Raw genomic sequence first — 13,562 nt, forward strand, 5'->3', positions numbered from 1 at the left:
GGCCTGATACAGCCTGCCTGCTGAACCAGAGAGGCTTTAATGGGTCCAATTAAGATGAGAGTCGATAGCCGCCTCCTCAGCCACCACAGTTCGCAGTCTGCACTTGATGTGATCTCCTTTCTCACACAGCCCCCTGTAAGCAGCATATTTGAGAAGTGCACAAGAGGGCTTTAGTAATTAAAACAAGCTGCCTCAACGCACCACCCCCAACCAACTGCAGCCTAGTCGTGCAGATCGATTTAATCTCGCACACAAAGGACTAAAATTCTGATTGGCTGATTGCATGCTGTTGGAGCCATTTACTTTTCAATGCATTTGTCCAGTCCTTTATATTAAAGGGGTCATCGGATGCCCATTTTCCATAAGTTGGTGTGATTCTTTAAGCCCGGGACACACCAAGCCGACAGTCGGCCGTCGGGCAGTTTTTGTGCGTCGGCCGATTAAGTTTTCTCAGTGTGTTCCGCGCGGTTCCGCACAGTCGGCTGAAATTGGTCCTCATCGGCTTTTTTCCGGCTGATTCGAGAGAGAGAGAACTCTGATTGTCTGCTCAGCTTAGTGAACGAGTCAGTGCACGAGAATAATAGCAAAACGGTGAGCAAAGAAGTCAAAACGGTACAGATAGAAGGCTGTTCTAATGTTACGTCATCTTACATGAGTGTTCCTTGGCGAATATTTCAATATTAACATGAGCAGAGTGGAATAAAGAAAGTGTTTAGCAGGATTGATATTCAAAACGGTAAGCACGCACTGCTTTGTTTATGGTTTGTGTATCTGCAGCCTGCAGCGTCGGTTTCCCTTTTTGAATGACGAATATAGATGAAAATATCTGCAGAAATAGACAGTTGTCTCATTTACACGCAGGTGCAGAACGCGCATTCTAGCTGACAGTCGGCTGTAGTTCTCTCTGTGTTCAAGTGCAGCTTTTTTCCCCCGACGCAGGCGACGCGAAGCGACAACACAGTCGGCTTTCATCAGCGCTAGTTCTTTGGCGCTGGTTTGGTGTGTTCCGGGCTTTAGGGTCTTCATATAAAGTTTGTAACATACTTTGGTTAAAATTCCTCAATGGTTATGTAAAACAACACCCTTTTTACCTCCTCAAAAACAGCTCTGTTCACCCGTTTCGGTGCATGTCTCTTTAAATGATAATGAGCAACTGCTCACCCCACCCCTCTCTTCTGTGGGGCGTGTCGACACAAGACATGTAAAGTGATGCCTTGGTGGACAGTATACAAATGGATGAGGGCGAAAACATGCTAATACGGGACAGTCTCTCAGTGGTCTTGGGCGGAGCATGAGCAATATGACATCATATTGATGATGAGAGTGTTTAGGTTTTTTGAGGATTTAAAAAAAAAAGGAGTAAATGGATTTTTTTCATTGTATGGTGGTTGTGTCCACACACTGCAAAGACACATTTATATGCAAACACCATATAAAAGTTAATTTTGCATCCAATGACCCCTTTAAACTAAGTAATACAAACTATCATTCAAAAATTTGGGGTCAGTAAGATTTTTTTTAAAATAAATTATAATTAATCAAAAGTGACAGTAAAGACTTAAACATTGATACAATAAAAAAATTATAAATATGTACCTTTGAACTTTCTATTAATCAAAGTGTACTGCAAAAAATTATTACAGTTTCCCCAAAAAAATTAAGCAGCATGACTGTTTTCAACATCGATAATATAATAATATAATATAAAAATAAATGCTTTTGAACACCAAATCTGCATATTATAATGATTCCTGAGGGTCATGTGACACTGAAAACTGCAAGTAATGGCTGCTGAAAATTCATCTTTGCCCTCACACAGGAATAAATTAAGTTATTTCGTTAAGTAAAACAGTTATTTTAAATTTCAATTATATTTCATAATATTGCTGAATTATTGATTATGAAATGTATGTTATGGTTTTTAATATGTATATATAACTTTACGACTTTTTAGGTAAACAAAAATCAAAATACCATAAAAAAAAATATTTTCCTTTTGTAAAATAAATTCCTTTATTTTATCTTTTGAGGGGATTATTATTACTTGATATCTTCTTACCATGTGAGTGGATGATTTTTTTATTTGGACCAGAAAAGTCACTTTGATTGTGTACTTTGATTGCTCTTTTCGCTCTGTTGCCACTTTGAAATATGATGCAATCTCTGGGCAGAAAACTGTTGTGTTTTGAAACATGTTACTTGTTAGTTCTCCAGCTAACTGTCTTTCATACTTCTCTTTGAGCAGATGCCAGTGATCTCGACAGTGTCAGCCATGGCAGTCTGGACAGCTCTAACGATTCTGCGGAGCGAGCTTCCATTGATACAGACTTCACTAAAATGGATTCCAGTGATGACAGATCCAGCACAGGTACCCGGGCTACTTTCACTCTGTCTGTGTTCTCCTTCCATCATCAGTCCTCCACTGCGCTCTCGGCACAACAGGACGTGCCTCTCTCTCTTTCAAACTCATCAGAAGTCTCAAGGAGAGTCATTATTTTTCACTGTGGGAGTGAAAAGACATCTCTCCCTCGTTGTTTTTTTCTCGCTTTCAGTCTTTTCTCTTTTTTCAAGCACACATTAGTATAACACATTTGGTTCAGTGAACAAAAGCATAACACCCATTCACATGCCCCCTCAGATGATCCAACTGAATTTTGAATGCAACTTCCAAAACAAAAACAAAAAAATGTGATAAAATGAATGATTTCATTAGGAAATACACTTCTGTTCAAAAGTTTGGGGTCAGTAAGATTTTGCTCACCAATGCTGCAATGATCAAAAATACAGTAAAAACATTAACATTATGAAATATTATTACAATTTAAAATAAATGTTTTCTATTTTAATATATTTTAAAAAAAAAATTATTTCTGTGATGGCAAAGCTAAATTTTCAGCTGTCATTACTCCAGTCTTTAGTGTCACATGATCCTTCAGAAATCATTCTAATATGCTGATTTGGTGGACAAGAAACATTTATTATTATCAATGAAAACTGTTGTGCTGCTTAATGTTGTTGTGGAAACCATTATACATTTTTCAGGATTCTTTGATTGGAAATTCAAAAAAGAACAGTATTTATTTAAAATAGAAATCTCTTATAACATAATAAATGTCTTTACTGTTACTTTTGATCAATTTAATGGATCCTTGCTGAATAATTTATTTTTAAAGCTGACTGTCCCAAACTTTTGAACATTAATGTGCGACATTTTCACAGTATCATTAAACTGAGATGGGTCTACCCATCATCTACTAACCCTCATGTCACTCAAAACCTTCCTGTGGAACACAAAAAGTGACATTTTAAAGAATTTTCAACCATTTTTGTCTGTAGAATGAAAGTTAATTTAGTTCAAAACAACATCAGACCCCATTATCTTTCATTATATGAACAAAAATATACAGTATACAGAGACATTTTTCTAAATATCTTCCTTTGTGTTCAACAAAGTCATGAAATGAAAAGAAATAAGCAGGATTACTGTAGGTGCCTGACGCCCATATCTGAGAATATGGTAAAAGACAGAGAAGAAAGCCCCTCTATATGTTCGAACAGCTTTTTGAAGTATTCCAAAGCTATAGGCGGTGATGCCAATGGAGGAGATCTGAGAGGCTGAACAGAAGAGACTCGCAGTTAGCGAGCAATCGCAGACAACAGTGTAGCAGGAGTCTGACTGAGCAGTCGAGAAAGGAAAAAAGGAATGACTAATGGTGTTATTTTAGCTCACCTCTGGAGGCAGTGCTATGATGTGAACTTTATGCCCCATCTGCTCTCTCAGTGTAGCTCAGAAGCAGTCACCCTTTGAGTGTCTTTCAGTGTGTTTCTGCCCGATTACAGAAAATGTGAGAGTAAATTAGTGCTCCTTTTTGATGTTATGCTATCAGGTCATGATGTTTTGTTCTAAAATAACTTTGTTTGAAGCCTTTCTCATAAGAGTCTCTATCCAGTCGCATCAAATCATCCAAAATCTGTAAAGTAAAACTAAAATATCCAATGCAGATTTGTCAGCCATCAAAAAGATTCCATCATATTAGCCCTGCAAAAAATCTCACCAACATGAAACATTTATGAGGATGATTTTTTTTTGTGCAGGCTATTATGTTTCGCCCAATTTATTTTGTTCAGAGGTGTTTTGTTCTGAATTGCACTGAATTGTCTGTTCCAAAAGAGTGGCTGATAGAAGGAAAAAACACTGCTTAATGCTAAAATTAAGACCCAGATTATGCTAAATGTGTTTTGTCCATCAGTGTAAACTTTAGATCCTGAAGAAAAATCAGTTGAGAACCAGCGGTCTTAGTGTTTGTTTCTGTGTATTGTTTTGATTCCAGGTGGTCAGTCTGATCAGGGCTATGACTCTCTGTCTAAAGAGGAGGTGAGGTTAGGAGGAGGTGAGGAGCAGAACTCATCTCCAGACATGAAAGAGAAGAAGGACAGAAACTCTTGCTCAAGTGAGTAATGGAGAATTCTTGTGTCCCCAAACATACAAAGGGTATGTGTGACACTGAGGACTGGAGTAATAGCAGCTAAAAAAATCGGCTTTGCCATCACTGGATTAAATTACATTTTAAAACGCATTAAAATAGAAAGCAGTTATTTTAATTAGCAATAATATTTCACAATGTTACTGTTTTATCTGTATTTTCGATTAAATAAATGCAGCCTTGGTGAGCAAAAAAAAACGTACCAACCCCAAACTATAGCATTTAAGTTAACAATTTAGTAACACGCATGAATTAACAATGAACGATAGTTAAATTAGATTAATATACTGTTATAAATATTGTTTATGGTCATTTCAGTACAACTAATGTAAAACTATTCAATTTATTTGTTTTTAAAGTGGAATTGCATGGCCTCACCCTGGAGTTGGTTCACCCTCCGCCTATATTACCAACCAAACTAAAACACACATTCTTTCCATTAGTGTTGTCGTGAGAAAACAGACGCGAGTTAATTATGTAAAATGCAGTTTATCATCGTGCAAAAAAACAGAAAGCACAAGCTTTTGTGTCAGGTTGTTATGTTGTAATGCTAAATATAATGGTAGAATTGTGTGTATATGACTTGCCGGGACCCAATGTGAGATCCACCAATCAGAGAAGTTCCTGAATCTCAATCTGATTTTGATTGGATAAAATTAATGGAGAATGTTTAGTGTTTTGGGATCTGTGCCTATGCTGTGCAGCATTCAGTAAGAAGGCAGTTAAAGGGATGGTTCACCCAAAAATGAAAATTCTATCATTGTTTACTCACCCTCAAGTTGTTCCAAACCTGTATGAGTTTCTTTGTTCTGCTGAACACAAAGGAAGATATTTGGAAGAATGTTTGTAATCAACAGATCTCGGTCCCCATTGACTTCCATAGTAGGAAAAAAATATACTATGGTAGTCAATGGGGACCGAGATCTGTTTGGTTACAAACATTCTTCCAAATATCTTCCTTTGTGTTCAGCAGAACAAAGAAACTAATACAGGTTTGGAACAACTTGAGGGTGAGTAAACAATGATAGAATTTTCATTTTTGGGTGAACCATCCCTTTAATTTGAGTTGCGCCTCTTTTCTTCCACCTAGTGGTAATGTGTGGCACTGCAAGTTATTAAACTATTTGTTTATTTGCTTCTTTTTAACAAGTGGCTGTTTTTTTTCCTCTCATTTCAATGTTCAGTGTCTCAGACTGTACTCTCAAAGATAGAGGATTCATCCCTTCTGGTTAGAACCCATCCATCTGCAACCAACGGTGAAACCAGTCATTTCCTTTCTGAAGCCCTCCCAAAGACAAGAAGGCCAAACTCCCTGGATATTTTCGGAGAAAAGCCCGTAAGGCCCAGCACACTGGATCTAACCCCGAATAAGATGGTAGAAGGACTCTGTACTGAATCTGTTGAAGCACTGATAGAAACGGAAGCAGTGGGGGGCGTAGTGAGCCCACCTAAAGTTGCCGTGGAGAGGACTGCTAGCTGCATTGTTGCCATGGAAAAGAGAGTTGCCATGGAGAGGGAGCACATCGGCGTGGAGAGGAGCGTGAGCTGCAGCGGTGCTCTTGGTCGAGTGGTTAAGAGGACGGGTATTGAAGCAGGGTTTGATCCTCTGTCCCTCATGGTGGCTGAGACTCACGTCCACAGTGATAATGCGGACACCCCCACCGCCCGCCGACACCTGGCTGAAGAGATTCATCACTACATGAACAACATGAGTAGCCCGTTAAGCCAGCGGTCTCTCAGTGTGGACCTCAAGGGGCACCAGACCCCGTCCCCACACAGCTCTCCCTGCTCCTCCCAGCTCCAACCTCAGCCACGAACACGACTCTTCTCCTCGCCTTCCCTTCCTCAGGGACGAGTGCGCAGGGTCAGGGAGCAGCGGCCCACCTCCCTGGCCTCCCCTTCCTCACCTACTCCCTCCTCTTCCTCTTTCTCCATGGACTCTCTGCTCACCCCGACCCTGGACGTGTTCAAGAGCAGCTTCCTCTCTGCTGGGAAGGGCGTCGCTGAGAAAGCCAGCCGACTGTATTCACGGCTTTCCTCCCAGACGTCCATTGCACAGGTATTCATGACATTAACCATTTATGAAGTTCTGGACATGAAGGCCTTGTCTTTTTTCCCCAGAAAGAAATACTTTTATTCATCAAGGATGCATTAGATAGATTAAAAGTGAAAGTAAATAATTAAATTGTTACAAAAGATTTCTATTTTGAATAAATGCTGAAAATATATATTTTTTTAAATGATAATAGGCAGCAGTTATAATACTAATAAATATTTTTTGAGCACCAAATCATCACATTAGAATGATTTCTGAAGGATCATGTGACACTAAAGACGGGAATAAATAAAATTTTAAACTATATTAAACTAGAAAATAGTTATTAACTGGTAATAATAATTGTGTAGTAAATTGTAATAATATTTCACAATATTACTGTTTTTACTGTATTTTCAATCAAATAAATGCAACCTTGGTGAGCATAAGAGATTTCTTTCAAAATCATTTAAAAAAAACTCATTTACTCATTACTCATTTTTCTCACCCTCACCAGGATTTAAACTCTGACCGGGTCAGTGTGTCTTCACTGGGGTCAGGTGACCCTGATTGCTCCTCTCTGATCGAGAGTGATTCCTGTGTAGACCCCGAGGGGCTCTCTTCCCCCCAGCGGGATGCCGCCCAGCCCGTCACGCGGCCCAAAAGAAGCCCTTACAGGAGCGGCCACTGCCTAGAAAGCCCATCCGCAGCACCTCGACTCTTCCGCCAGTCCTCCCTCACTGGTGAGTGTTTAAAGACTGGTCGGAGATTATGACATTAATCACGGTTATTTTATCCTATTGACTGTCCTAGTTTTTTAAGGTATTACATTTTTTTATATGCATATAGTTTTATGCTAAAAATGTTTTATGTATTTATGTTGTATATTTCTAGGGAGTTTCTCTTGACGACTGTTGCATTAAAATAATACATTGCATTAAAATAATTTTCTTTACAATATAAAAGCAGATTATTTAATTTAGTAAAAAAACACATTTAATATTTATCTCACACAATATAAATGGGATGTATGGGCTCTATAATCAGCAAAACGAGTCTACAGAGCGACCAACAATTTTGTGTAGTTAATCAGGATCTCTTTCTACCTTTGAATTTTTTGTTTGGGTTTTCCAACATTGGGTTTTCTAGACGGTGAATTGAGGACGTGGATGAAGTAAGCAAAATGGTGGATCTTAGCAAAATGGCTGGAATTACTTACAGCACATTTAATATTGATAAGTAGCTAATGTTCATTTGAAATGCCTCCCCTCTATTCGGGCAGATCTTTTAGGTTTCCCCTGAATAAAACATACTAAAAATAGACGCTGTGCTAAAAAATTACCCATCAGGCTCTCTCATGATGAGTAATAGTCGGTATATGTTGGTCCTTTGTCAAGGTTACAGTGTTGTACAATTTAAGAAACAAAGCAAGTGAAGGAGATATGTTTAAAATACATGTAAAGGAGGGGTCATTCTAAATGTAAATAATTTAATTGTAAAGATGAGCTTATTTGTAGTTTTCTGGGCCATTATGCATGATGCTTTGGGTAGGTGATTAAGCATGTTTTTGAAATGGAGTGCTGTGTGTTGTTCATTGTTTCTGCTCCAGCAGCTGCAGAAGTAGGCCAGTAGACAGGGCTGTGAGTGTGTCTGGCTCTGCAGTAATGGGGTCTGAGAGGGGCTCTTTAATCAGGCTGACGGGGGTTGTGCTGGAGTGCTCCCCAATCACTCGCATCCGCATACACACTCTTATCCCAGACTTCTGTAGAGCCTTCAGCGCCATCAGAATTAGCATTCATAATCCCTGCAGGCAATCACCTTGAAATGAGACTTGTTTTTGGAGAAGATTGTTCTCTGATGAAAAACATCAGCTCTTCAAAGCGCCTTTTGCCGCAGAGAGTGACTTTTATTTGTCTTTCGTTCTTTAGGTCCATCGCTGACAATAACGAAAGCTCTGCAGACCTCAGACGTGTGTTCTGATTCCAGCTTCACTCAGTCGACGCAGAATTACGCCATTGAAGTGAGTTTTACTTACAGTACTTTGAATGACACATATGTTTAAGTATTCCTGTAGCAGGAGGCTAACTTTGATTGGCTTTCTAGGTACGTATGTCCAGTTGTTCACACTGTAACACCTGTGAGAGTTTGGTGTATGATGAAGAGATCATGGCTGGTTGGACAGCTGACGACTCCAACCTCAATAGCACGTGCCCCTTTTGCGGCTCTCCATTTCTGCCCCTGCTCAATGTGGAAATCAGAAACCTGGGTGACCAGCAAAGGTAATTTGGTCTCCAACCAAATCAGTAGACATTTCTATAGAGATATTCACCATTTCAAACAGTTTTCTTTGGTTTCTACTCAGATCCCCCTCTCAAGACGCACATACTTGCCAGACAGACACCGAAGATGAACTTCCACAAGTTTATGATGTCACTGGCAATCTATCCAGCAATGGCAAAAAAGACCCTGTAAGAATACATTTCTCAGTCTACAATTTCAGTGTTTTGTAATCATATTTTGTAATCATCACTTTATTATGGTATTAATAGTGATATATAATACAATGTAGCATGTTTTCCAGAATATAAGTCTTGATTCATCTGAAACATGCTGCAACTTATATTCTAGAGCGACTTATATAATGTAATTAACATCAAGCAGGCAAAACTGCCCATTTGTTTTGGATCCATGTACGTTCAAAAAACTAATGAACGCAACGTGCACAGACCCAAAACATGAACAAAGCGCACACGTTTTATTTAGTGCAGAATAAGAGCGGTACATGAGTATAAGTTTATTTCCCACACACTGGTAGTTTCCATTTCGCTTTTTAAAAAAATGTTCATACAGTCTGACAAGCAACAGCTTTAAAGGACTATTTATAAATCGCCCAGTGTCCACCTGGGTTTATTTTCCGGGAAAATGTGATATTATGTAATATTATATAATATGTTTGTGACTCAAAAGTTGGTTCAGTTCATTAGCCTGGTAGTTATTTTAGTCTTTCTGTGCTGTAGGAGCCAGTCACCGTGCCCTACCTGAGTCCTCTGGTGCTTTGGAAAGAACTGGAGAGCTTGCTGGAAAACGAGGGAGATCAGGCCATCTCATCTGCAGCCATTGTGGATCACCATCCCATTGTGTTCTGGAATCTGGTGTGGTGTTTCCGTAGGCTGGACCTGCCCAGCAGCCTGCCCGGACTCTATCTGAGCTCCAAACACTACAGCAGAGATGCTCAGGTGGGTCTCAGGAATTCTTACATGATCTTCCATTTCCCATTTGTTTTTTAATGAATGAATAGTTGTAAATGCTAGAAACTGTTGGTGATGCCACTGTATTTCTCCATAACAGCTTGCATCAATGTTATGTACATGTTTTCTTGCAGTCTCTGCAAAGTTTTGCATCAGAAGACAGTAAAAATGTCTTGGTCCAGATCCTGTGGGACAACCCCAGACTGCATCAGGACCCCATTCAGTCCTGCTACTTGCTCTGGAAATCATATTGTAAGAATATATCCTACAAACTCATTTGCACAGTGAAAAGTGAGCTTTATGACTAAATGTGCACAAAAGTGGTTCTTGGACAAATACTTGCAATGAATAATCCTGTTTATGATACGGACATGAGTTATGTTGATGACCCCAAACAATGAGGCTTTTTTTTTTTTTGAGCAGAAGTGTGACATTATTGTTCTACGGGTACATTTGCATCGATCCCTGTTCCCACTGATCCGCGAAAGGACTAAAAATGCTGTATTATGCTGCTAGGCCAGTTGTTGGCGATGAAAAAAAAACTACTCGCCTATTGACTGAACACATAATACACATGTGCATGACGTCATCGTCCTCACAAATTCGTGTTTTTGTAGTTTACACAGAGACGATAACGGAATCATTTTCAAAAACGTTTCAAAAAAAGTTGCCATTTTCAGGCCCCCGAAATGTATTCATGTAAATGGATGAGGCTCATTTATATTTTATATTTCATCTAATCATTTTTATTTCAATTTATTTGACCTTTATTTGAATTACTGAAAATTATTTTTAATAGTTTTAGTTAACAATAACAACACTTCCTTAGGCCAGTAAGCACCCAGCAAACCCCAGCAACTGCATAGAAACTTTAGGAAAAGCATTAAATGTACTAAAACCCTCCTCAAAACACTTAGTTTTGCATGAACATCACAAGCAGGTACCGGCCATCTACATCATAGCGTGTTCATGTTTTTTAATAGGTGCAAATCCTGCTGTATCTGCCGCCCTGTGGGAGGAGGAGCAGGCTGTGAGCTTAGAGCTGCTGCAGGGGGTCGTGAAGAGCATCCAGAGGAACGATGTCTATCAGCCCATGAGTCAGATACTGCAGATACTGGGCACCAGACTGGGCTTCGAAAGACAACGGTAGGAGAATAAATGTGCATGAGCAAAGAAAGACAATTTTGACAAGCTAGTTTTAATGACTCATTTCTCTTTATTTTTTCATATGCAGGAGCTTATATAGAGACATCCTGTTCCTGTCTTTAGTTGCTTTGGGCAAGAATAGCATAAGTATCGGTGAGTTGACTGTTTTGGTCATGTATTATACTACTGTTCTTTAAGTGACATGTGAAGGCCAAGTTTGGTAACCCATACTCAGTATTTGTCCTCTGCATTTAACCCATCCAAGTTAGCTCACACACATTAGGAGTAGTGAACACACACACACACACACACACACACACACACACACACTGCAAACCGTGAAACACACCCGGAGCAGTGGGCAGCCATTTTAGTCATCCTGAAAAATGTATCATGATTTCTACCAAAATATTAAGTAGCACAACTGTTTTCAAGACTGATAATAATAAATGTGTCTTGTCCACCAAATCAGAATATTAGAATGATTTCTGAAGGATCATGTGACACTAACGACTGGAGTAATGAAGCTTTGCATCAGAAATAAATTGCATTTTTAAAATATATTAAAAATAGAAAACAGTTATTTGAAATGGTAATAATATTTCACACAATATTACAGTTTTTACTGTTTTTGATCAAATAAATGCAGCATTGTTAAGAATTATCTTTTAAAAACCCTAAAAAATAAATATTGCTGACCTCAAATTTTAAGTACATCAGTGAATTCGCTCAAAGTGAGCACTAGCATCATTACTAACATCTTCATTTATTCTCACAGATGCATTCGACCGTGAATACAAAATGGCATATGACCGTTTGACACCCAGCCAGGTCAAAATGACCCACAATTGTGACCGGCCACCCAGCGCTGGAGTCATGGAGTGCAGGAGAACCTTTGGGCTGCCCAGTCTGTGATTCGCCTCCTTCCTCACATCCATCACACAGGAAGGCATCCTAGATGTCCAAGGCCCATCCAAAGAAGCAACACTTTCATTCATGCGATCCTGAACATTCATCGTTACCAAAGCTACCTCTGGCTCCCATGAGGACTCCTTCGAAACCGTTCCCGTCTGTCTACGTGACTGTTCTTCTTCATACACTTCCTGTGAATATGCCACCTTATTATGTCTATGATAATGTTCATTACCTTATATTCCCCCTTCACTTTTGCTCCGCCTAATGTCTTGACCCTCGACCCCCTTTGGAAGCTTTGGGTCATATTCGAATCGTCTAGCACCGCTCAGGTAAAATTGAGTTCAGAGGTCATTATAGATTAGGAGCAATATCATCATGCTCAGGTCATTCCATCGCTCAATTAGTTCACGTTGAGTGAATCATGGAGTGGATTCGGGACCAGTAGCTGTAGAACAATCAAACTGATCACGTTTAGGACGCGTAGAAGCACAATGAGCGACCCCAACAAACACACACAGTCCTCTTTTGGCCGTCTAGCGGCACTTGTATATTTCACAAACAAAGAGACTTTTGTGTACATAGTCTATTATTATTTTGAATATTTGTATTATACAGTTATATTTTAAGACTGGAATTTGTTAATTGACGTGTCTCCATTTGTAAAGACTGTTCGTAGTGTATAGGTTCCTCTTTTGAGCGTGTGCTGTTTGTCGTCCTGGTCCTGGAGACCAGTCGTATGGTGACCGTCAGTGACACTGTTGTCTTGAGGTACAGAACTGGACCAAATATAAACTCATGACTCACAGTTTACATGGTGAGAAATATGTTTGATGAGATTTTTGAACTAAGAAATGCCTTACCTTGGGGCAAAGAACAGTACGGAGACAGATTTCCAACAGGGTATAAAGAGTTATATGGCTAGTATAAAAGAAAAAAAATGGACTGTTAATATAAATATGAAGTCGGCATTTTACACACATTTACATAATCCAAAGTGTTTGCCATGAAGGTACCTAATTTTTTTGTTTTTGATTTTGTTTTAAACATTTGTTTCTTATATTGTGCAAGGATGCATAAACATGGGTCCACGTTGTCAAGAAGTACCTGAAGCATACAAGCACTTATTTTTACTCAGTTAACTCTTTTCAAATTGAATATGTGGTAACTGGAACTATTATATTTTAATACTGTTAATTTTTTTTCATAATGTTAATTGAAGATGCACTTTGAGTTGTGTGGTTGGTAAGAAGATGTCTTAAGTTTAAATGCTCCTAACAAGCGCAGTGGATTATGGAAAAAATAATTATACATGTAATTATACACAATGACATATTGATGTTAATGCCCCAAGTGAACAAACAAACAAACAAACAAACAGATAATACTGCCCTAATAACTTTGTTTATTGACCTAATGCTGTGTAAAACTACAACAATTTACAATTTAGACTGCTGCTAATATTTTAGCAGTTTTTCTATCACCTGCTTTTTACATCCATATGGCATGGTAGTGAAACAAACTGACAAGCTACAGTAATTTAAAGCTGTTAATGTGTAAGGTGATATGTTTTGTTTGTTTTTTTTAACAAATAATGTTATGTTAGGGCAGTGTGCTTTACATATCACTCCTTTTGTTACTTCTATTTATATTTGTATATATCATTTTGTCAGATCTGAGCCAGGTCTATCGAATTGTTTAGAACTGTAAATAAACACACTTAAATCGACTCCAGTA

General features: G+C 38.8%; 1 protein-coding gene across 2 annotated transcripts in view; it reads left to right on the forward strand.

Annotated features, from left to right (window-relative positions):
• Positions 1–13,554, forward strand: part of dennd4a (DENN/MADD domain containing 4A) — a 32,428-nt gene extending 18,874 nt beyond the window's left edge. For both annotated transcript variants that reach the window (XM_084124546.1, XM_084124547.1), the window contains 12 exons: positions 2,246–2,368; positions 4,332–4,451; positions 5,669–6,543; positions 7,037–7,262; positions 8,448–8,539; positions 8,623–8,798; positions 8,882–8,987; positions 9,537–9,755; positions 9,902–10,019; positions 10,751–10,913; positions 11,002–11,066; positions 11,692–13,554. In XM_084124546.1, coding sequence (XP_083980672.1) covers positions 2,246–2,368; positions 4,332–4,451; positions 5,669–6,543; positions 7,037–7,262; positions 8,448–8,539; positions 8,623–8,798; positions 8,882–8,987; positions 9,537–9,755; positions 9,902–10,019; positions 10,751–10,913; positions 11,002–11,066; positions 11,692–11,828 — 2,420 coding nt within the window. In that variant the 3' untranslated portion in view covers positions 11,829–13,554. The remainder of the gene's footprint in view (positions 1–2,245; positions 2,369–4,331; positions 4,452–5,668; positions 6,544–7,036; positions 7,263–8,447; positions 8,540–8,622; positions 8,799–8,881; positions 8,988–9,536; positions 9,756–9,901; positions 10,020–10,750; positions 10,914–11,001; positions 11,067–11,691) is intronic.
• The last annotated feature ends 8 nt before the right edge of the window (positions 13,555–13,562 follow it).

Source organism: Abramis brama, assembly GCF_963993115.1.
Source record: "Abramis brama genome assembly, chromosome: 9".
Taxonomy (NCBI): domain Eukaryota; kingdom Metazoa; phylum Chordata; class Actinopteri; order Cypriniformes; family Leuciscidae; genus Abramis; species Abramis brama.